Source organism: Kogia breviceps, chromosome X (assembly GCF_026419965.1).
Source record: "Kogia breviceps isolate mKogBre1 chromosome X, mKogBre1 haplotype 1, whole genome shotgun sequence".
Taxonomy (NCBI): Eukaryota; Metazoa; Chordata; class Mammalia; order Artiodactyla; family Physeteridae; genus Kogia; species Kogia breviceps.
In genome coordinates this window covers 91,613,148-91,639,349 of record NC_081330.1, presented here as the reverse complement: position 1 = coordinate 91,639,349, position 26,202 = coordinate 91,613,148, and the positions used below count along the sequence as shown (strand labels likewise).

Here is a 26,202-nt window from a genome sequence, read left to right as displayed (position 1 = left end):
AATCTAGCCTTGGTAAATTTAAGAAAATAGAAATTATTTCAAGTACCTTTTCTGACCAGACCGCTATGAGACTAGATATCAATTACAGAAAAAGATCTGTAAAAAATACAAACACATGGAGGCTAAACAATATACTACTTAATAACAAAGTGATCACTGAAGAAATCAAAGAGGAAATAAAAAAATACCTAGAAACAAAAGACAATGGAGACACGACGACCCAAAACCTAGGGGATGCAGCAAAAGCAGTTCTAAGAGGGAAGTTTATAGCAATACAATCCTACCTTAAGAAACACGAAACATCTCGAATAAACAAACTAACTTTGCACCTAAAGCAATTAGAGAAAAAAGAAAAAAAATCCCCAAATTTAGCAGAAGGAAAGAAATCATAAATATCAGATCAGAAATAAATGAAAAATAAATGAAGGAAACAATAGCAAGGATCAATAAAACTAAAATCTCATTCTTTGAGAAGATAAACAAAATTGATAAACCATTAGCCAGATTCATCAAGAAAAAAGGGAGAAGACTCAAATCGATAGAATTAGAAATGAAACAGGAGAAGTAAAAACTGACACTGCAGAAATACAAAAGATTATGAGAGATTACTACAAGCAACTCCATGCCAATAAAATGCACAACCTGGAAGAAATGGACAAATTCTTACAAATGCACAACCTGCTGAGATTGAACGAGGAAGAAATAGAAAATATGAACAGACCAATCACATGCACTGAAATTGAAACTCTGGTTAAAAATATTCCAACAAGCAAAAACCCAGGGCCAGATGGCTTCACAAGTGAATTCTATCAAATATTTAGAGAAGAACTAACACCTATCCTTCTCAAAATCTTCCAAAATATAGCAGAGAGAGGAACACTCCCAAACTAATTCTATGAGGCCACCATCACTCTGATACCAAAACCAGACAAAGACGTCACAAAGAAAGAAAACTACAGGGCAATGTCACTGAGGAACATAGATGCAAAAATTCTGAACAAAATACAAGCAAACAGGATCCAACAGCACATTAAAAGGATCATACACCATGATCAAGTGGGGTTTATTCCAGGAATGCAAGGATTCTTCAATATATGCAAATCAATCAATGTGATACGCCATATCAACAAACAGAAGGAGAAAAAAACATATGATCATCTCAATAGATGCAGAGACAGCTTTTGACAAAATTCAACACCCATTTATGATAAAATCCCTCCAGAAAGTAGGCATAGAGGGAACTTTCCTCAACATAATAAAGGCCATATATGACAAACCCACAGCCAGCATTGTTCTCAATGGTGAAAAAATAAAACGATTTCCACTAAGATCAGGAACAAGACAAGGTTGCCCACTCTCACCACTCTTATTCAACATAGTTTTGGAAGTTCTAGCCACAGCAATCAGAGAAAAAAAAAAGAAATAAAAGGAATCCAAATAGGAAAAGAAGAAGTAAAGCTGTCACTGTTTGCAGATGACATGATACTATACATAGAGAATCCTAAGGTTGCTACCAGAAAACTACTAGAGCTAATCAATGAATTTGGTAAAGGAGCAGGATACAAAATTAATGCACAGAAATCGCTGGCATTCTTATACACTAATGATGAAAAATCTGAGAGGGAAATTAAGAAAACACTCCCATTTACCATTGCAACAAAAAGAATAAAATATCTAGGAATAAACCTATCTAAGGAGACAAAAGACTTGCATGCAGAAAACTATAAGACACTGATGAAAGAAATTAAAGATGATAAAAATAGGTGGAGAAATATACCATGTTCTTTGATTGGAAGAATCAACACTGTGAAAATGACTCTACTACCCAAAGCAATCTACAGATTCAATGCAATCCCTATCAAATTACCACTGGCATTTTTTACAGAACTAGAACAAAAAATTTCACAATTTGTATGGAAACACAAAAGACCCCGAATAGCCAAAGCAATCTTGAGAACGAAAAATGGAGCTGGAGGAATCAGCTGCCTGACTTCAGACACTACTACAAGGCCACAGTAATCAAGACAGTATGGTACTGGTACAAAAACAGAAATATAGATCAATGGAACAGGACAGAAAGCCCAGAGAGAAACCCACACACATATGGTCACCTTATCTTTGATAAAGGAGGGAAGGATATACAGTGGAGAAAAGACAGCCTCTTCAATAAGTGGTGCTGGGAAAACTGGACAGCTACATGTAAAAGTATGAAATTAGGATACTCCCTAACACCACACACAAAAATAAACACAAAATGGGTTAAAGACTTAAATGTAAGTCCAGACACTATCAAACTCTTAGAGGAAAATATAGGCAGAACACTCTATGACATAAATCACAGCAAGATCCTTTTTGACCCACCTCCTGGAGAAATGGAAATAAAAATAAAAATAAACAAATGGGACCTAATGAAACTTAAAAGCTTTTGCAGAGCAAAGGATACCATAAACAAGACCAAAAGACAACCTTCAGAATGGGAGAAAATATTTGCAAATGAAGCAACTGACAAAGGATTAATATCTAAAATTTATAAGCAACTCATGCAGCTCAATAACAAAAAAACAAACAACCCAATCCAAAAATGGGCAAAATAACTAAATAGACATTTCTCCAAAGAAGATATACAGATTGTCAACAAACACATGAAAGATTGCTCAACATCATTAATCATTAGAGAAATGCAACTCAAAACTACAATGAGATATCATCTCACACCGGCCAGATTGGCCATCCTCAAAAACTCTAGAAACAATAAATGCTGGAGAGGGTGTGGAGAAAAGGGAACCCTCTTGCACTGCTTGTGGGAATGTAAATTGATACAGCCACTATGGAGAACAGTATGGAGGTTCCTTAAAAAACTACAAATGGAACTACCATACGACCCTGCAATCCCACTACTGGGCATATACCCTGAGAAAACCATAATTCAAAAAGAGTCATGTACCAAAATGTTCATTGCAGTTCTATTTACGATAGCCAGGACATGGAAGCAACCTAAGTGTCCATCAACAAATGAATGGATAAAGAAGATGTGGTACATATATACAGTGGAATATTGCTCACCCATAAAAAGAAATGAAACTGAGTTATTTGTAATGAGGTGGATAGACCTGGAGTCTGTCATACAGAGTGAAGTAAGTCAGAAGGAGAAAAACAAATACCGTATGCTAGCTAACACATATATATGGAATCTAAGAAAAAAAAAGTCATGAAGAGACTAGGGGTATGATGGGAATAAAACACAGACCTACTAGAGCATGGACTTGAGGATATGGGGAGGGGGAAGGGTAAGATGTGACGAAGTGAGAGAGTGGCAGGGATGTATATACACTACCAAATGTAAATTAGATAGCTAGTGGGAAGCTGATGCATAGCACAGGGAGATCACCTCTGTGCTTTGTGACCACGGAGAGGGGTGGGATAGGGAGGGTGGGAGGGAGGGTGACGCAAGAGGCAAGAGATATGGGAACATATGTATATGTATAACTGATTGATTCGTTATAAAGAAGAAACTAACACACTATTGTAAAACAGTTATATTCCAATAAAGATGTTAAAAAAATAAAATAAAATTTTTAAAAAAGATGTTACAAATAGATGGAGAGATATACCATGTTCTTGGATTGGAAGAATCAACGTTGTGAAAGACTCTACTCCCCAAAACAATCTACAGATTCAATGTAATCCCTGTCAAACTACCACTGGCATTTTTCACAGAACTAGAACAAAAATTTCACAATTTGTATGGAAACACAAAAGACTCTGAATAGCCAAGTCAATCTTGAAAACGAAAAATGGAGCTGGAGGAATCAGGCTCCCTGACTTCCGACTATACTACAAAGCTACAGTAATCAAGACAGTATGATACTGGCACAAAAATAGAAATATAGATCAATGGAACAGAATAGAAAGGCTAGAGATAAAGCCACGCACACATGGTCACCTTATCTTTGATAAAGGAGGCAGGAATGTACAGTGGAGAAAGGCCAGCCTCTTCAATAAGTGGTGCTGGGAAAACTGGGCAGGTACATGTAAAAGCATGAGATTAGAACACTCCCTAACACCATACACAAAAATAAGCTCAAAATGGAACAAAGACCCATATGTTAGGGCAGACACTATCAAAATCTTAAAGGAAAACATAGGCAGAACACTGTATGACATAAATCACAGCAAGATTCTTTTTGGTCCACCTCCTAGAGAAATGGAAATAAAGCCAAAAATAAACAAATGGGACCTAATGAAACTTAAAAGCTTTTGCACAACAAAGCAAACCATAAACAAGACCAAAAGACAACCCTCAGAATGGGAATAAATAGTTGCAAATGAAGCAGCTGACAAAGGATTAATCTCCAAAATTTACAAGCAGCTTGTGCAGCTCAATAACAAAAAATCAAACACCCCAATCCAAAAATGGGTAGAAGACTTAAACAGACATTTCTCCAAAGAAGATATACAGATCGCCAACAAACACAAGAAAGAATGCTCAACATCATTAATCATTAGAGAAATGCAAATAAATACTACAAGGAGCTATCATCTCACACCGGTCACAAGGGCCATCATCAAAAAATCTAGAAACAATAAATGCTGGAGAGGGTCTGGAGAAAAGGGAACACTCTTGCACTGCTGTGGGAATGTGAATTGGTACAGCTACTATGGTGAACCTTATGGAGGTTCCTTAAAAAACTACAAATAGAACTACCATATGATCCAGCAATCCCACTACTGGGCATATACCCTGAGAAAACCATAATTCAAAAAGTGTCATGTACCAAAATGTTCAGTGAGCTGTGTTTACAATAGCCAAGACATGGAAGCAATCTAAGTGTCCATTGACAGATGAATGGGTAAAGAAGATGTGAGACATATATACAGTGGAATATTACTCAGCTATTAAAAGAAACGAAATTGAGTTATTTGTAGTGAGGTGGATGGACCTAGAGTCTGTCATACAGAGTGAAGTATGTCAGAAAGAGAAAAACAAATACCATATGCTAACACATATATATGGAATCTAAGAAAAAAAAAAAGGTCATGAAGTACCTAGAGGTAAGATGGGAATAAAGACACAGACCTCCTAGAGCATGGACTTGAGGATATGAGGAGCGGGAAGCGTAAGATGTGACAAAGTGAGAGAGTGGCATGGGCATATATACACTACCAAATGTAACATAGATAGCTAGTGGGAAGCAGCCTCATAGCACAGGGAAATCAGCTACGTGGTTTGTGACGACCTAGATGGGTGGGATAGGGAGTGAGGGAGGCAGGGAGATGCAAGAGGGAAGAGATATGAGAACATATGTATATGTGTAACTGATTCACTTTGTTATAAGGCAGAAACTAACACACCACTGTAAAGCAATTATACTCCAATAAAGATGTTATAAAATAAAAAACAATGGGAGATGATGAAATCAGAGAGGAAATCAGAAAATACCTCAAGAGAAATGAAAACATAAACAGGACTTTCTAAGACGTGTGAGATGCAGCAAAAGCAGTTCTAAGGGGGAAGTTGGAACCAATACAGGCCTTCCTCAAGAAATAAGAAAAATCTTGAGTAAACATCTTACCACCTAAAAGCATTAGAAAAAGAACCAACAAAGCGCCAATCAGCAGAAGGCCGGAAATAATAATAATAATAAATAAAATAATAATAACATAAAATAATAATAAAAATAATAATAATAGGGGAAATAAATAAAATAGTGATCAAAAAACAATAGAAAAGATGGAGAAAACCAAGAGCTGGTTCTTTATTTTTTTTTTATTTTTTTATTTTATTTATTTTTTTTTTTTGTGATATGTGGGCCTCTCACTGTTGTGGCCTCTCCCGTTGCGAAGCACAGGCTCCGGACGCGCAGGCTCAGCAGCCATGGCTCACGGGCCCAGCCGCTCCGCGGCATGTGGGATCTTCCCGGACCGGGGCACGAACCCGTGTCCCCTGCATCGGCAGGCGGATTCTCAACCACTGCGCCACCAGGGAAGCCCAAGAGCTTGTTCTTTAAAAAGATAAATAAAATTCATAAACCTTTAGCCAGTGTCACCAAGAAGAAAAGAGAGGGGATCCAAATAAACAAAATAAGAAATGAAAGGGGAGACATAACAACCAATACCACAGAAATGTAAAAAATCATAAGAGAATACTATGAACACTTATATGTCAACAAATTGGACAACCTAGAAGAAATGAACAAATTTCTCGAAAGATACAGCCTACCAAGACTGCTTCAAGAAGAAACAGTCAATTTGAACAGACTAATCACTACAAGTAAAATTGAATCTGTAATAAAAAAAAACTTCCAGCAAACAAAAGGCCAGAACCAGATGGCTTCAGAGGGGAATTCTAACAAACATATAGAGAAGAGCTAATACGTATCCCTCTCAAACTATTCCAAAAACTTGAAGAGGAAGGAACACTCACAGATTTATTCTACAAGGCCACCATTACTCTGATACCAAAACCAGACAAGGAAACTACACACACACACAAAAGAAATTATAGGCCAATATCTTTGATGAATATAGGTGCAAAAATCCTCAATGAAATATTAGCAAACTGAATACAACAATATGTAAAAGGGATCAAACACCCTGATCAATTTGGATTTATTCCAGGGTTAAGAGGGTGAATCAACGTTCACATATCAATCAATGTGATGCACATTAAAAAAAGGAAGGATAAAAATCATATGATCATCTCAATAGATGCAGGAAAAGCATTTGAAAAATGTCAACATCCATTCATGATAAAAATTCTTATCCAAGTGGGTATAGAGGGAACATATATCAGCATAATTAAAGGCATTATGATAAACCCATAGCCAACATCATACTCAATGGTGAAAAGCTGAAAGACTTCCCACTAAGTTCTGGAACAAGACAAGGATGCTCACTTTTACCACTTCTGTTTAACATAGTAATGGAAGTTCTAGCCACAGCAATCAGAGAAGTAAAAGAAAGAAAAGGAATCCAAATTGGAAGGGAAGATGTAAAACTGTCACTATTTGCAGATGACATGATACTTTTTATTGGGAACTCTAAAGTCTCCACCCCCAAATATTAGGACTAATAAATGAATTCAGCAAGGTTGAAGGATACAAGATTACCATACAGAAATCTATTGCATTTATATACACTAATAATGAAATTTCAGAAACAGAAAGTAAAAAATCATCCTGTTTCAAATCATACCAACGTGAGCCATGGCCACTGAGCCTGTGTGTCTGGAGCCTGTGCTCCGCAACGGGAGAGGCCACAACAGTGAGAGGCCTGCATACTGAAAAAAAAAAAAAAAATCATACCAAAGGAAGAAAATACCAAGAATAAACTTAACCAAGGAGGTGAAAGACCTATAATCTGAAAACTATAAAACATTGATGAAAGGAATTGAAGATAATTCAAAGAAATGGAAAGATATCTTGTGCCCTTGGATTGGAAGCATTAATATTGTTAAAATGGCCATAATATGGAAAGCAATCTACAGATTTAATGAAATCCCTATAAAAATATGCATGTTATTTTTCAGAGAATGAGAACAAATAAAAATTCATAGGGAACCACAAAAAACTCCAAATTGCCAAAGTCATCTTGAGGAAAAAGAACAAAGCTAGAGGTATAACCCTCCAAGACTTCAGGATATACTACAAAGCTATAGAAATCAAAACAGCATGGTACTGGCACAGAAACAGAGACATAGATCAAAGGAGCAAAATAGAGAACCAGAAGTGAACCCATGCACCTATTGTCAATTACTTTATGAAAAAGGAGGCAAGAATATACAATGGATAAAAGAGAGTCTCTTCAGCAAGTGGTACTGGGAAAACTGAACAGCCACATGTAAAACAATGAGATTAGAAAATTCCCTCAGACCATGTATATAAGTAAGCTCAAAGTGGTTCAAAGACCTACATGTAAGACATGACACCATGAAACTCCTAGAAGAGAACATAGGCAGAACACTCTTTGACAAAAATCGTAACAATATTTTTTTGGGTCTGTCTCCTAAGCCAAAGGAAATAAAGCAAAAATAAAGTAATAGGGCCTAATTAAACTTAAAAAGCTTTTGCACAGCAAAGGAAACTATCAATAACATGAAAATACAACCTATGAAAAGGGAGAAAATATTTGCAAATGGTGTGGCTGACAAGGGGTTAATATCCAAAATACACAAACAGCTCATATAACTCAATATCAAAAATATAAACAACCCAATCAACAAATGGGCAGAAGACCTGAATAGAAATTTTTTCAAAGAAGACATATATATGGCTAACAGGCACATGTAAAGATGCTCAACATTGCTAATTATTAGAGAAATGCAAAACAAAAATGAGATATCACCTCACCTGTCAGAAAGGCTATCAGCAAAATGTCTACAAATAACAAATGTTGGAGAGGATGTGGAGAAATGGGAACCCCAGTAAACTATTGGTGGGGTTGTACATTCTTTCCAGCCACTATAGAAAATAGTATGGAGTTTCTTTAAAAAACTAAAAATAGAACTATAATATGATCCAGGAATTTCAGTGCTGGGTATGTATTTGTAGAAAATGAAAACACTAATTTGAAAAGATGCATGTACCTCCATGTTCACAGCAGCACTATCTACAATAGTCAAGATATGGAAGCAACCTAAGTGCCCATCAACAGATGAATGGATACAGATGTGGTTTATATGTACAATGGAATACTACTCATCCCCCCCAAAAGAATAGAATTCTGCCATTTGCAACAATGTGATGGACCTTGAGGGTATTATGCTTAGTGAAATATGTCAGTGAGAAAAATCAAATACTCTATTTTATCACTTACATGTGGAATGTGAAAAACAAAACAAACATATATTTAAAAAACAGAAACAGACTCATAGACGTAGAGAACAAACTAGTGGTTACCAGTGTAGAGGGAATAGGGAGGGGTGAGATAGGGGTATCAGATTAAAAGATACAAAGCACTATGTATAAAATAAATAAGCAACTTTGATATATTGTACAGCAAACAAACAAACAAAAGAAACCTACACTCTGCTAGTGAAGAGCACACACACACTTGCTTATTCCTGAAACAAGGCAGAAAATAACAGGTTGAAACTGAATGGGACTCTGGCCAGTTTCCCGCAACCACTCTGGCACACAGCCAGCCTGAGCCAAGCACCTGTTCTACCCCACCTGCTTCACCATAACAGCTCTATGCTAGGGGGAGGGTGGCTAACGGGAGTGCTCAGATTTTAGGGACTATGCTAGCCCAGACCCCAAATGCATCTGAATGGGGTACGGGCAGCAACCTGGCATTTATTGAGGCACCACATCAGAAGTATTCCAGGATTCCAAGTGGAACTGAGGACATCAAAGCCTGAACCCATGCCCACACCCACGTCAAATGCCTGCTCCAGCCCCTCTTGCTCCAGCACTGTTCCCCTCTGGGGCAAGTGTGCTGGTGCTGGGATGGGAGAAAGAACACACTTAGAGGGAATGGAGTCATCTTGGACTTGACCCTCAATGCTTCTGCTCCAGCAATTTGGGACCCGCTCCCAGCCCCAAGAGGGCGGTGTTGGCCACTGAAAAAGGGAGAAGCTCTGGCTCACACCTGACTCTAGCTCTCGCTGCTCCATCTGCAGCACCACCTCCTACCAAGGTGATAGCTGCCAGCACACTCTAGGGAATGACATGACTTGTGCTCAAGTCAGATCTAGCTCTCCCTCCAAAGTCACTGGGCACATGCAGACTGTATGGGGATGCTCATATACAAGGGCACCCCTTCAAGACTGGAAAAGGTAACTGTTTCATCTAATTTAATAGAATAGAGACAGCAAAAGTTAAGAACAATGAGAAGACAGAGGGATTTGTTTCATTGAAAAAACAGGATAAAACCCCTTAAAAAACTAATAAAACAGAAATAAACAATTTACTAGATAAAGAATTCAAAGCATTAGTAATAGATAGGCTAACTGAATTAGGGAAAAGAATAGATGAACACAGAATTTTAACAAGGAAATAAAAATTTTAAAATGTGAGATGAAAAACACACTAGAAGGAATTAACAGCAGACTAGGTGATACAGAAGAATGAATAAGTGATCTGGAAGATAGAATAATGGAAATCATGCAATCAGAATAGTAAAAAGAAACATTTAAACAATGAGAACAGTTTAAGGACATTTGGGACAGCACAAAGCATACCAACATCAGCATTATAGGGGTCCCAGAAGAAGAGAGAGGGAGAGGGGGCTTAAAAATGTATTTGATGAAGTTATGGCTGAAAATTTATTGAAAATGAAGAAGGAAACCAATATCCAGGTACAAGAAGCACAGAGGGTCCCAAACAAGATGAACCCAAACAGACACATACAAAGACATAATAATTAAAATGGCAAATGTTTAAGATAAATAATTCTAAAGGCAGCAAGAGAAAAATCAAAGAGTCATATATAAGGGAATCCCCATAAGGCTATCAGCTGATTTCTCTGCAGAAAACTTGCAGGCCAGAAGGAAGGACATGATATATAAAGTACTAAAAGGGAAAAACCTTCAAGCTAGGATGCTCTCCCAGCAAGATTATCATTTAGAATTGAAGGAGAGATAAAGAACTTCTCAGACAAGCAAAAACTAAAAGAATTGAGCAATACTAAACCTACCCTAAAAGAAATCTTAAAGGGTTCTCTTTAATTGAAAAGGCTATAACAAAAAGTAAATTTCTATGAGAAAGGAACAAATTCCACTAGTAAAGGCAAATATATAATAAAGGCTGAGAATCAACCAAGTAAGTAAACTAGTACAAAGATTTAAAGAAAAAAATGTAAAATCAAGTATAACTACAATAAACTGTGAAGGGATAAACATGGAGATGTAAAATATGACACTAAAAACACAAAATGAAAAAAAAAACACAAAATGTGGGGGAGGGGAGTAAAAAAAGTAGATATTTTAGAATGTGTTTGAACTTAAATGACTAACAGTTTTTATAAAGTAGATACAGTTGTAGGTCAACATATAGGAACCCCTTGGTAACCACAAATTAAAAACCTACAATCGATATATAAAACTAGAGAGAAAGGAACACAAGCAAACCAATAAAGAAAACCATCAAACCACAAAGGAAGAAACTAAAAGAAGAAGAAAAGAACAGAGAAGTACAAACACAACCAGAATACAACTAACAAAATGGCAATAAGTACATACCTATGAATAATCACTTTAAAGGTCATTGGACTAAATACTCCAATTGAAAGACATAGGGTGGCTGATTGGATGAAAAAAGAAGACCCATCTATATGCTGCTTACAAGAGACTCACTTCGAGTTAGACACAAACAGACTGAAAGTCAGAGGATAGAAAAATATATTTCATGTAAATGGAAATGAGAAGAAAACGGGGGTAGTAATATTCATATAGGACAAAATAATCTTTAAAACAAAGTCTATAACAAAAGATTAAGGGTATTATATAATGATAAAATGATCAATACAATACGAGAATATAACCCTTTATCATATACACACCTAATACAGGAACACCTAAATATATAAAACAAATATTAACAAACATGGAGGGAGAAATTGACAATAATACAAAAATGGTAGGGGACTTTAACACTTCACTTATTTTAATGGATAGATCATCCAGAGAGAAAAACAATAAGGAAATGGTGTCTTAAATGACACAATAGAATAGTTGGGCTTATCTACAGGACATTCCATCCAAAAGCAGCAGAATACACATTTTTTTTCAATTGCACATGGAATGTTCTTCAGGATAGATCACATGCTAGGCCATAAAACAAGTCTCAACAAATTTAAGAAGATAGAAATTATATCAAGCATTTTTTCTGACCACAACAGTATGAAACTAGAAATCAATTACAGGAAGTAAAATGGAAAAACACAAACAGGAGACTAAACAACATGCTACTAAATAAACCAATGGGACATAATTGAAAAAGAGTCATGTACCACAATGTTCATTGCAGCTCTATGTACAATAGCCAGGACATGGAAGCAACCTAAGTGTCCATTGACAGATGAATGAATAAAGAAGATGTGGCACATATATACAATGGAATATTACTCAGCCATAAAAAGAAACGAAATTGAGTTATTTGTAGTGATGTGGATGGACCTAGAGTTTGTCATACAGAGTGAAGTAAGTCAGAAAGAGAAAAACAAATACCGTATGCTAACACATATATATGGAATCCAAAAAAAATTAAAAAAAGGTTCTGAAGAAACTAGAGGCAGGACAGGAATAAAGACACAGACATAGAGAATGGACTTGAGCACACGGGGAGTGGGAAGGGTAAGCTGGGATGAAGTGAGAGAGTGGCATGGACATATATACACTACGAAGTGTAAAATAGATAGCTAGTGGGAAGCAGCCGCATGGCACAGGGAGATCAGCTAGGTGGTTTGTGATCACCTAGAGGGGTGGGATAGGGAGTGTGGGAGGGAGACACAAGAGGGAGGAGATATGGGGATATATGTATATGTATAGCTGATTCACTTTGTTATAAAGCAGAAACTAACACACCATTGTAAACAATTATACTCCAATAAAGATGTTAAAAAGAAAGATGTGACAATGATGAAATCAAAGAGGAAATCAGAATATACCTTGGTACAAATGAAAATGGAGACACAACATTCCAAAATCTGTGGGATCCAGCAAAGCAGTTCTAAGAGGGAAGTTTACAGTGATACCGGCCTACCTCAAGAAACAAGAAAAATCTCAAACAACTTATATTACTAACTGAAAGAATTAGAAAAAGAGCTAACAAAGCTCAAAGTCATCAGAAGGCAGGAAATAATAAAGATCAGAGAGGAAATAAATAAAACAGAGACCAAAAAAAAAAACAATAGAAAAGATCAATGAAACCAAGATCTGGTCCTTTGAAAAGATAAAATTGATAAACCTTTAGTGAGGCTCACCAAGAAGAAAAGAGAGAGGACCCAAATAAAATAAGAAATTAAAGAGAAGACATAACAACCAATACCACAGAGATTCAAAAAATCATAAAAGAATACTATGGACAGTTATATGCCAACAAATTGAACAACCTAGAAGAAATAGACACGTTTCTAGAAATATACAATCTTTAAAGGTTGAATCAGGAAGAAAGAGGCAATCTGAACAGACTGATCACTAATAGTGAAACTGAATTTGTAATTTTAAAAACTCCCAGCTAACCAAAGTCCATGACTGGATGGCTTCACAGGGGAGTTCTACCAAACATACAAAGAAAATTTAATACATATTCTTCTCAAACTATTCCAAAAATTGAAGAGGAAGGAACACACTGTAGTTAATCCATACTTTCCATAAATATTTTGAGTGAATGCATAAGTAAATGGCTGACTGAATTATATCCCCAACACCTAACACAGGTTTTGGTAAATAACTGCTAATTGAAATGTCCCCAATCCTGAATGATCTCATCCTTATCAAGCCCATGGACTATACAAAAGCTTCTCTCTGGGTTTAGCCTATTATTTCAATGTGTAATAAAGATGTTGGCCTGAATTATAGCTAGGCAGTTGTTACCTCAAATCGGGGTACATCCATTTCAACTTGTCCTCTTAGTAATGGGGTTTGTCTGGGAGTCTCACGGATCATCACACTCCATCTGAAATGAAGTTTAAAGACAGATATTTAGGGCTCTGTTTCATCACAGGTTGGCACCAATGCTTCACATGTCATGAAAGGGGTCAAAATATTTATGTGATGGGTAGGAATGATTTGTAGGGGTTGCCCAAGTTATCTCAGGTCACCTGATCTCAAGGTATACCCCAAGAGAGACCTCTGCTTCATGACTTCTCAAGGCCAGTGTGATGGAAGGAATTCCACCACAGAGTTCTCAGAGAGCATTGCTTCTCAAGCAGTGGTAACTACCAAGATCACCTGAGGTGCTTTTGTAAAATAAACATACCAGGGGTCTACCCAAGACCTACTGAATAAGAATATTTGTGGTAGGGCCCAGCTTGGTACCTTGAAAAAGCTCCCCAGGTTATCTTTATGAGTAGCCATAAATCAAATACTATGCCCCCACATAGAAAATCTTTCTTCTTAGAAGATTGGAGGGGAATACTGTCTCTTCTCTAGGGCATAGATAATCCAGGCCAATTGTTTATGAGCCCTCTTTATTTGAGTTTCTTTGAGTACCTGATGAAGCTATAGAATAGTTTCTATACTAACCTAGAATAGAACAGAAAGGTGGAAACTTTCCCAAGGAAAAAATGCTTATATGGATAATTAGCTATGCAATTTGAAGGAGGTTTATAGAACCCTTGAAATTTACCAATGGAGGCTCCTGCTCTAGGATCTTTTAAGTTTGAAGAGGGGCTTCAGTGATGTTTAAAGGATACACAATAGACCCTGGCTTCTTAATAGGCAAGGTCCCCCAAATTTCCTTGCACTGAAGCCAGAAAGGCAATGAAGCTCTGTGAGGGAGTTTAGAACATTCCTGATTGAGATGATGTAACTGGGAGTAACTGGCAAGGGACTGGAAGAGCCACAACGACCTGATCTTTCAGCTACTCACCTGTCTAGAATCCTCACACCAGCTTGCTCCACTCTGTTGAGGATGTTCAGAGGCGATTTGTTTTTGTTCCAGAATGCACCCCAGCCAAGGACACGGGCCAGATCATTACCGGTTCCAAGAGGGATGACTGCCAGCTGACACTGCAAGAACAAAACCGGGGACCATTTTCAGACAATCCTACCAAGATCCACCCATAAAAGAACCCAGAAGGTGCTTTTTGAGAAAAAAAAATATGGTCTCAAAACTAGTGGCAATAAGGGACCTATGGTTTTAGGGAGTGTAATAGGAAGATGTTTGAAGTTGAGTGAAATTTTCCCTAAGGAGTTGGGTCCCACTCTTGGCAATACAGAACCTACTCAGTAAGGGAAAACATTGCTGGAATATGACAATATTTGTAGCCATGCTTATAAAAGAGAAATACAGCCACAAATTTCTATCTAGGCTGGGCCAAAGAGGTAAGGTGCCTTAAGGAGACAAAGCTACTGCAGTCAGAAGAGCAGGGCGCTGCTTAGGGAGAGCGGGGAGAGGTGGAGGAATATTTCTGCTACTCTAGAGACTCAGGGAAGAAACTCAGTGGCCTCAGGAGGGGTAAGAAATTGGGAGCTGAATGCTGCCGGATGCCACTTCTTTTTTTCTTGCTTTCCTCCCCTTCAAATCTTCATTTGGGGGCTTGGGAAATAGAGCACTGCTCATTTTTTTTTTTCTAACTTCCTCTTTCTTCCTTCCTACTGTTATATAACCAGAAAATGGTATAGGTGAGCAGGCTTAGATTGGGAATCTACCAGTCAGGTTGACTGTGAAACCAGTAGGAAGCGTGTATTTTACAGATGAGGAGAGTAAAGACCAGGGACTTCTTGGGATAAGCAGCTCTACATCACCAATCTCTTTAGCAATGGCTAAATTAAGTCAACTAGGGACTCACCCGTTCCTGTAATCCAAAGGCATCAATCAGAGATAAGACCCAGCTCACACTGCCATCTCCACCACAAACCACAATGCGAAAGCGAGCAAAGTTCTTGAACATGCAGAGCCTGGAAGGAAGAGGGGAAAGGGGAGTCATTTCATGAGCTGATGAATTTTACAACTCTTTCCTACAATGTGCCAGGAGCTAAGGACTGCTGCTTCTGCACCATGCTATCAGGCTACCTGTTTCCTTTCCCTTAACCCCTATCTCTCTGTGTACCTGAGATCATAGGGAATGCTCCCACAGGCAATCCTGGAGATCAGGCCTTGCCTCAACCTATACTCTTCTTTGCCCAATCTTGTTCTGGAAGTTACTAGTTGCCTAGGCTAATCGACTTGCTGAGGCCCAGGAAGAATGTCTTGCACAGTTGCCAGTGGGTTCACAGAAACCAAGGCTGAACAGCCAGATGGTCTCTAAATAAAACAGGCCTGTAGTAGAGATGTATCTACTTGCCCCCAAGAAAAAGAGTGAGTGACAGGAAAGGTGGAAAATAATATCCATTTGCCTCCTCCTCTGAAGTCAGGAGACATAGTTACCTTTTCCAACTGGAAAAGGTGAAGCAAATCTGAGAGCAGGACATAGGCTTGACAGGTTTTCTGGGAGAGGGCTAAAAGTCCTCCAGCCAGCCAACTCAAGATGCTGTGGAGTTGTTTGTGTCCTGACTTGAGAAAATAGACCTTTCCTGCCCAGGTACTAGAACTAATTCCAGGAAGCCTATCCTACTCTAGAATGTGTAGAGGGGGGAGTCCCTTCTATACCCGCAACTACATCCTTTACCCCATGCTTACCCGGCTTCAGGTCCACCCTTCGAAAGGTCAAACACTTGAGACGGGTTAAGGTATTGCTTGAATTTCCGGAGGAAGACGATCCCTTGGTGATCGCCGCTTTTGGAGTTGATGAAGATGAGAAGGGGGCATGAACAGGCTGAAGACCAATCAAGATTCCAGAAATCTGGAGATACTACTAATTGGCCTAATAATGCATACAACAGAAAGAAAAGGGAAAAAAAGAAAAGGGCCATTTAGATGGAAGCAAGGCATGACTTAACATCAAATTTTGCAAATACTTTTTAAAAACAGCTTTATTGAGGTATAATTGATATACAAAGAACTGAATACATTTAATGCGTACAATTTAATGAGTTCAGACATATGCAAACACCCATGATACCATCACCACAATCAAGATAATAGACATCCAACACCTCCCACAGCTTCCCTGTGCCTCTGAGACTGAGGAACAGAGGGGAAGTTAGATGCAACCCAAAGGGGCTTTTATTTAAGAAAACAACAACAGCTGGTCTTTGCCCAGCTGTTGCCAGGTAACCAACATTTGCTGAGCAACTACTACATGCCAATCATCATGCTACATAATTCTAGGGGTCTAGCTCTTGCCCTCAAGCTGGGGAGACAGATTCATACGCAGCAGTGTATTGGAACACAAGGAATAAAAAAAAAAATTGGTGCCACAACCAAAGATCAATAAAATGTCAAGGGAAAAGTGAAGGAGAAGGTTGAGAGCCCAGGAGAAGGATAAGCACACCCAACTTGTCCTCTCTCTGCCTGGGATAGCTCAGTTCTTGCACTCAGAAGATACAAGGTCAGGAGAGATGGGGAGAAAAGGCTGCCTTTCAGCCAGGAGCTAATGACAGAGCATATCAATGTGGAGTGAAGCAGGGAGATTTAATCGCTCCTCTAAAGTTGTGGCAGAGCAATCTAAGTTATCATACCAATTATCAGGGGAAACAAGTCTATAGGGAAATTGTCTGGACAAGAGAGAGACTTTTAATAATCCCCAACACTGAAATTCCACATAGAGAAGTGTAGTTATAGCAGTTTAAATTGCAAAAGCCTGCCAGCTCATACTGAGTTGTAGAGCCTGTTGGCAGGGAGACAGGCAGTGAGCAATGGCCTCATAGGAGATGCTAGAAAAATTGTGAGCCTCCAAACCTCTGAGCTCGTGGCTTGCCAGGGATGCCCCAGCAAAAATAAATGCAAAGGGAAAAAAGCATGTGGCTTGCTCCTGAATGATGTGTGCCATGGGGAGAGAGGCAACTTGAAGTGTCCCATTTGTTGTAGCCTGGGTAAAAGGGAGCCTGAAGAGGAAGACTACTGACTTGAGCAGATTTCATGGCTGTTTTGCCTGGAAAAATCTAAAGCAAGCTTCCTCTATGGGCCAATTTCTATTCACTGGCCAGTGGAGCTTGAAGACCTCCTGAGCCAGCTAGGCTGTCATGCACCAAACCTTCAGGGCTTGCCAGGGCTCATAGCTACAAAGTGAGTCTGCTATGTCCCTTCAGTAGCATAGCTTGGAAGTAGTTACCCTCCCTGAACATGTTATCCCTTTTCAACATTTTTTTACAAAATATATGTTAACACAATGGTAGTTAAGACATTCATTCATTCATTCAACATATATCTATTGAGGGCATTCTTTGTGCCTGTCCTTGTTATGTTCTGATATACAGTGATGGACAAGATAGAAATGATCTTTGCCCTTGTGAAATTTATATTCTAATGGAACAATGCAGACCATAAATAAATACACAAATAAATATAGAAAATAATGCGATATGAAGAAAAATAAAGCAGGAAAAGGGGAATGGAGACTGAAGGGGATGTTGTTTTAGACAGGTGGCCAGGGATGGCTTCTCTGGTGAGATGATATTTGAATGACATGAGGTAGTGAGCAATGCAGATATCTGGGGGAATAGTTTTTTGGGGGTCAAGAGGAAGAATAAGAACCCGCCCAGAGAAGGGAGACTGCCTGGGATGTTTGTGGACAGTGAAGAGAATAGCATGGCTACTGTGGAGTAAGTGAGGGAGAGAGGTGACAGGGCCCACATAAAATGACAACAAGATGTTAGACGAATCCTGTGAACAAGGTGACAGAAATGGATGGTATTGTGGGCTGGAATATAGCGATATTAGGCAGGTTCATAACCAGGTAAATGATCATGTCCACAAGGTTGCTTTTGAATAAGCTGATGTTAACTGTAAGGGAATGTCCAGTACTATTCAACAATTTTAACCAATTCAAATAAAAACATGGAAGGCTAGCTTGTCAGCTTTGAAGTACCTAAAGTGGGAGGGAGAGCCACTGGATGACAGAATCAAGATTGAAAAATGACCTTAACAGGCAGTAGGGTCAAAGTCAACAAGCTGAAAAGGGGATAAATGTGAAGCTTGGCCTTTAGGCTCAAGGACATAAGTTGCAGCAGAACAAGACAATAGGAGCTTGGCTTGGCAGGATCAAGCATGAAAAGGGCTTAGGGGATTTACTTGACTTTAAGCTCCAGATGAGTCAACAGTCTGAAAGAGCTTAAAAAAAAAAAAAAAAAAGGATCGTGCTTCTTTGAGCTACGTTAATATAATCACAGTGCCCAAAACCAAGGAGCCAACAGTCCCTCTCAAATTTGTTCAGTTCATACCACAGAAGGATGCTAAATTAGCATAAGGTTGGCTTCCTGTTCCCCTCCCTGTATTTTAAAATCCTCTTTTACAGATACTAACTCATTTAACCCTCATAACTCACTTGAGTATAACTTTATTCCCTATTGGCAGAAAACAAATGATACATGAGGCACAGAGAGGTTAAGTAACTTTCCCAAGGTCACACAGTTAGTAAATGATTGAGTATGCTCACGGGAGTAGTAGTATCAGCATCATTTCTTGTAAGAAATGGAAACTCTTGTGCCCTACCCAGATCTACTGAATCAAAGGCTCTAGGGCAGGGGCATAGGGCCTAGAAATCTGTGTTTTAAAAAGCCTTCTGGATGATTATGAGGCATTCTTGCATTTGACAAATACTGCATTATACTGTTTTGCCCCCATATGAATCAGGGATCCTGTCTTAGTCATATCTTATTCTCTACATTGTTCATCACTGAGCCTTACATATATGTAGTATTCAGTAAATGTATTAATGAATTCATGTAACAAATCTTGACTGTGAATATACCATGTATCAGTGCTAGTGGTACATGGTCTGTCTGTATCTGTGTTGGGGTTGGGAAGTGAACTGGAAGAGACTAGAGTGGCTCAGAGTGTATGTACACATATGTGCACACATGTACACATGTGCTGTGTCTAGTTCTAAAACGGTTCTAATGGTTACAGGAATCCTTGCCCCCTTCTGTTCTCTAAGGAAACTGTATAGTCTTCTTTATTTTCCTTTCTTTGCTCCCAGCTAATGCTGGCTTTTCCTTGGCAATGAAGTAGGCAGCAAGCAAAAAAAAAATATTTCATGGATTATCTACTGTCTGGAAATCATCTAAAAGCTGAAATCAATTCTGATCATTTGGAAACAATTTTGACAGAGGCTACAAAGAACATGCCAACATACATTTACACCATAAACAATATTCACCATCCCAAAGGTCTAAAGAAAAACACAAGCTGTCTATACACATATGCACACTCGTACTCCCAGAAATGTTTGATTGGTTGACCAGATTAATTTAATTGCAGACTTTTTCTCTAGGCTTTGCATCTTCCCTCCCTCCCCAATGTATTAAAGTTGAGCTACTCACCATCACCCTTGGGGTCGCTGAGGGCAGTGGGAGGAATGACTGATGATCGATGACTTCCAAACCAGCATTCCTTGGAAAACCGTCTCCTGCAGTCATCATGCACCTGGAAAAACAGGAGAAGAAAGAAAAACTTGAGTGGGGTGAGAAAAGGATAACATAGATCAGCATTTTGTCCCAATTCCAAAATTTAAGTGCTCAGTATTCAAAACTCCCTTTCTGAGATTTGGTGCCATACACATACCCCTGACTCAACCTCTCTTTCCACCCTGAGCCTGCACCATCCCTGAGTGTGACCTCTGAACTCTGTTCCTTCAAAGGTGGCTTTCAGAAGATACCTATCACAGGCACTGCATAGATGCCAGTCCTAGGGCACAATTTCAGTGGCCTACAGAATGGGTAGTTTACTTGCAGTATAAGAGTGCAAATCCTGATAACATGTTGTTATGCTTCATTCTTTACAACAACTGGGTGCTTTAGGGAAGACATATTAAGTTTGTTTTAGAAATGAAGAAACCAAAGCTCAGAGAGGTAAAGGATCTTGCTCAAGGTCAAACAACTGGGAAGTGAAAAGGCTGAGACTCTGCTGCCTTCCCCACTAATGGCATATTTCCCAGATTTCTGATATCTTCAAGCATCACTTCCTGGAAAATTACACAATTCCTAGAAAACATGAATCTGGCCTAATTATGCAAAACAAAAGAGATCCAGAGGACAATCAGAGTCATCTTCTTTTTTATTGCAATATAATTGAGATAAGCATTACACTAATTTCAGGTGCATGGCATAATGATTTGGTATTTGTATATACTGTGAAATGGTCATCACAATAAGTCTAGTTAACATCCATCACTATACATAGTTACATTTTTTTCCTTGTGATGAGAACTTTTAAGATTTACTCTCTTTTAATTTTTTTTTAAAATTTTATATTAGAATATAATTGATTAACAATGTTGTGTTAATTTCAGGTATACAGAAAAGTGATTCAGTTATACATATACATGTATCTATTCTTTTTCACATTCTTTTCCCATTTAGGTTATTACAGAATATTGAGCAGAGTTCCCTGTGCTATACTGTAGGTCCTTGTTGGTTATAAGATTTCCTTTCTTAACGAACCCTAACATCATACTAAAGGAATCCATCAAAACACAAGGAAAGAAACCAGGAGGAGAAGACAAGAACAGAGAAGAACTACAAAAACAACCAGCAAACAATGAAAAAAATAGCTATAAGTAAATACCTATCAATAATCACTTTAAATTTAAATGAACTAATGCTCCAATCAGAAGATATAGAGTGGCTGAATGGATACAAAAACAAGGCCGATATATATGCTGCCTGCAAGAAACTCACTTCAGATCTAAAGACACACACAGACTGAAAGTTATAGGATAGAAAAGGGTATTCAATGCAGATGGAAATTAAAAGAAAGCCACGGTAGCAGTACTTATATCAGAAAAAATAGACTTTAAAGCAAAGACTGTAACAAAACAAGGAAGGACATTAAATTATGGTAAAGGGGTCAATCTAACAAGATGATATAACATTTATAAACATTTATGCAATCAACAGAGGAGCACTTAAATATATAAAGCAAATATTAACAGAAATAACTGAAGAAATAGACAGAAATACAATAATAGTAGGGTACTATAATACCCCAGTTACATCAATGGATATATCATCTGACAGAAAATCAATAAAGAAACACTGGCCTTAACACATTACATGAGATTACCTTAATATATACACCTATAGAACATTCCATCAAAAAGCAGCAGAACACACATTCTTTTCAAGTACACATAGAACATTCTCCAGATACATCACATGTTAGGCCACAAAACAAGTCACATTAAATATAAGAAGATTCAAGTCATATTAATCATCTTTTCTGACAACAACACTATGAAACTAGAAATCAACTACAAGAAGAAAACTGGAAAAAACACAAACACGTGGAGACTAAACAACATGATGCTAAACAACCAATGGTCAGTGGAGAAATCAAAGAAGAAATAAAAATATACCTTGAGACAAATGAAAATGGAAACAGAACTATCCAAAATCTATGGGACATAAGGTTAACAGTTGATCTTTCGGCAGAAACACGCCAAGATACATATTAATCAAAGTGTAAAAAATTAAATACAAAGAAAAAAATATTAAAACCAGCAAGGGAAAAGCAACAAATAAAATACAAGGGAATCCCCATAATGTTAACAGCTGATCTTTCAGCAGAAACTCTGAAAGCCAGAGGGAGTGGCAAGACATATTTAAAGTGATGAAAGGGAAAAACCTACAACCAAGATTACTCTACCCAGCAAGGATCTCATTCAGATTCAACGGAAAAATTAAAAACTTTAGACAAGCAAAAGCTAAGAGAATTCAGCACCACCAAACCAGCTTTACAACAAATGCTAAAGGAACTTCTCTAGGCAGGAAACACAAGAGGAAGAAAAGACCTACAATAACAAACACAAAACAATTAGGAAAATGGTGATAGGAACATACGTATCAATAACTACCTTAAATGTAAATGGATTAAATGCTCCCACCAAAAGACATAGACTGGCTGAATGGATACAAAAACAAGATCCATATATAGGCTGTCTACAAGAGACCTATTTCATAACTAGGGACACATACAGACTGAAAGTGAGGGGATGGAAAAAGATATTCCATGAAAATAGAAATCAAAAGAAAGCTGGAGTAGCAATATGCATATCAGACAAAATAGACTTTAAATTAAAGACTATTACAAGAGACAAATAATGACACTACATAATGATCAAGGGATCGATCCAATAAGAAGATATAACAATTGTAAATATTTATGCATCCAACATAGGAGCACCTCAATACATAAGGCAAATACTAACAGCCATAAAAGGGAAAATCGACAGTAACACAATCATAGTAGGGGATTTTAACACCCCACCACTGTCCATTTCAACAATGGACAGATCATCCAAAATGAAAATAAATAAGGAAACACAAGCTTTAAATGATACATTAAACAAGATGGACTTAATTGATATTTATGGGACATTCCATCCAAAAACAACAGAATACACATTCTTCTCAAGTGTTGATGGAACATTCTCCAGGATAGATCATATCTTGGGTCACAAATCAAGCCTTGGTAAATTTAAGAAAATTGAAATCATATGAAGTATCTTTTTTGATCACAACGCTATGAGACTAGATATCAATTACAGGAAAAGATCTGTAAAAAATACAAACACATGGAGACTAAACAATACACTACTTAATAACGAAGTGATCACTGAAGAAATCAAACAGGAAATCAAAAAATACCTAGAAACAAATGACAATGGAGGCATGACGACCCAAAACCTATAGGATGCAGCAAAAGCAGTTCCAAGAAGGAATTTTATAGCAATACAATCCTACCTTAAGAAACAGGAAACATCTCAAATAAACAACCTAACCTTGCACCTAAAGCAATTAGAGAAAGAACAACAAACACCCCCCAAATTTAGCAGAAGCAAAATCTATGGGACAAAGCAAAAGTAGTCCTAAGAGGGAAGCTCATACTGATACAGGCCTCCCTCAAGAAACAAAAATCTCAAATAAAGAATCTAAATATACATTTGAAGGAACTACAAAAAGAAGAATAAGCAAAGACCAAAGTTAGAAGAAGGAAAAAATAATAGATCATAGAGGAAATAAATGAAATAGAGACAAAAAATACAAGAGATCAATGAATGTAACAGTTGGTCTTTTGAAAAGATGAACAAAATCAAGAAACTTATTTAGCCAGGCTCATTAAGAAAAAAAGAGATTACCTAAATAAGTAGAATCAGAAATTAAAGAGGAAAAATTACAACTTGACACCACAGAAATATGAAGGATCATAAGAGTATACTATGAACAATTATATGTCAACAAATTAAACAACCTAGAAGAAATGGAAAATTTTCTAGATCATATAATCTTCCAACACTGAATCATGAGGAAATAGAAAATCTGAATAGGCTGATTATTAGTAATAAAATTGAATCAGTAATCAAAAAACTCTCCCAAAACAAAAGTCAAGGTCCAGATGGCTTCACAGGTGAATTCTACCAAATATTTAAAAAGACTTAATATCTATCACTTTCAAATTATTGCAAAAAATGAAGACAAAGGAATACTTCCAAACTCATTCTACAAGGCCACCATTAACCTGATACCAAAACCAGACAAAAACACTGCAAGAAAGAAAATTACAGGCCAATATCTTTGATAAATATAGATACAAAAATCCTCAACAAAATATTAGTAAACCAAATTTAACAATACATTAAAAGACTTATACACCATGATCAAGTGGGATTCATTCCAGAGATGTGAGGATGGTTTAACATCCATAAATCAATAAATGTGATATGCCAAACTAACAAAAGGAAGGATAAAAATCACATGATCATCTCAATAGATGCAGAAAGGCATTTGATAAAATTCAATATCAGTTTATGATCAAAAATTCTTAACAAAGTGGGTATAGAGGGAACATACCTCAACATAATAAAAGGCCATATAAGACAAACTCTCAGTTAACATTATATTCAATGTGAAAAGCAGAAAGCTTTTTTTTATGATTAGGAATGAGACAAGGATGCCCACTCTTGCCACTTTCATTCAACATACTGTTGGAAGTCCTAGCCACAGCAATGAGGCAAGAAAAAGAAATAAAAAGCATCACAACCAGAAAGTCAGAAGTAAAACAATCACTATTTTCAGATGACAGAATACTATATAGAGAAAACACCAAACACTCCACCAAAAATCTATTAAAGCTAATGAATGGATTCAGAAACTTGCAGATACAAAATTAATATACAGGACTTCCCTGGTGGCACAGTGGTTAAGAATCAGCCTGACAATGCAGGGGACACAGGTTCAAGCCCTGGTCCCAGACGATCCCACATGCCAAGGAGCAACTAAGCCCATGCACCACAACTACGGAGCCTGCACTCTAGAGCCTGTGAGACACAAGTACTGAGCCCTCATGCCACAACTATTGAAGCCTGCATACCTAGAGCCCATACTCCACAAAAATAGAAGCCACTGCAATGAGAAGCCTGCACACCTCAACGAAGAATACCCCCGCTCATGGCAACTAGAGAAAGCCTGGGTGCAGCAATGAAGACCAAATGCAGCAAAAAATAAATAAATAAATAAATTTATTAAAAATATTAATAAATAGAAACCTGTTGCATTTCTCTACAATAATGATGAACCATCAGAAAGAGAAATGAAGGAAACAATCCCATTTATAATTACATCAAAAATAATAAAATACCTAGGAATAAATTTAACTGAAGAGGTAAAAGACCTGTAGCCTAAAAACAATATGACAATGATTAAAGCAATTGAAGATAACACACCAATAAATTGGAAAATATGTCACGCTCATGGATTGGATGATTCAATATCATGAAAATGTCCATACTGCCAAAATAAATCGACAGATTCAATGCAATCCCTATCAAAATACCAGTGGCATTTTTCACAGAACTAGAAAAAATAAATATAATTTTTAATGAAAACACAAATGACTCCTAATAGCCAAAGCAATCTTGAGAGAGAAGAACAAAACTACAGGTGTCACACTCCCATACTTGAAAGTATACCACATAGCTATAGAATTCAAAAGAGTATGGTACTGGCACAAAAACAAGATGCATAGATTAATGGAACAGAACAGATAATCCAGAAATAAATCCACACTCATATAATCAATTAATCTATAACAAACAAAGAAAGACTATACAATGGAGGAAAGACAGTCTATTCAATAAATGGTGCTGGGAAAACTGGACAGCTACATGTAAAAAAATGAAATTACTATATTCTTTAACACCATACACAAAAATGAACTCAAAATGGATTAAAGAACTAAATGTAAGACTGGACACTATAAAAGTTTTAGAGGATCAAAGGTGAAAAAATGAAACCACTTCCACTAAGATCAGGAACAAGATAAGGTTGCCCACTCTCACCATTATTATTCAACATAGTTTTGAAAGTTTTAGCCACAGCAATCAGAGAGGAAAAAGAAATAAAAGGGATCTAAATCAGAAAAGAAGTAAAACTGTCACTGTGTGCAGATGACATGATACTATACATAGAGAATCCTAAAGATGCTACCAGAAAACTACTAG

At 37.4% G+C, this 26,202-nt stretch overlaps 1 protein-coding gene across 1 annotated transcript in view; it reads right to left on the bottom strand.

Moving 5' to 3' along the window:
• Positions 1-26,202, bottom strand: part of DGKK (diacylglycerol kinase kappa) — a 176,908-nt gene that overhangs the window by 28,937 nt on the left and 121,769 nt on the right. The window contains exons 8-12 of the mRNA XM_059049722.2: positions 20,027-20,129; positions 16,284-16,467; positions 15,454-15,562; positions 14,532-14,671; positions 13,535-13,616 (exon numbers count right to left, since the gene is read on the bottom strand). Coding sequence (XP_058905705.1) covers positions 13,535-13,616; positions 14,532-14,671; positions 15,454-15,562; positions 16,284-16,467; positions 20,027-20,129 — 618 coding nt within the window. The remainder of the gene's footprint in view (positions 1-13,534; positions 13,617-14,531; positions 14,672-15,453; positions 15,563-16,283; positions 16,468-20,026; positions 20,130-26,202) is intronic.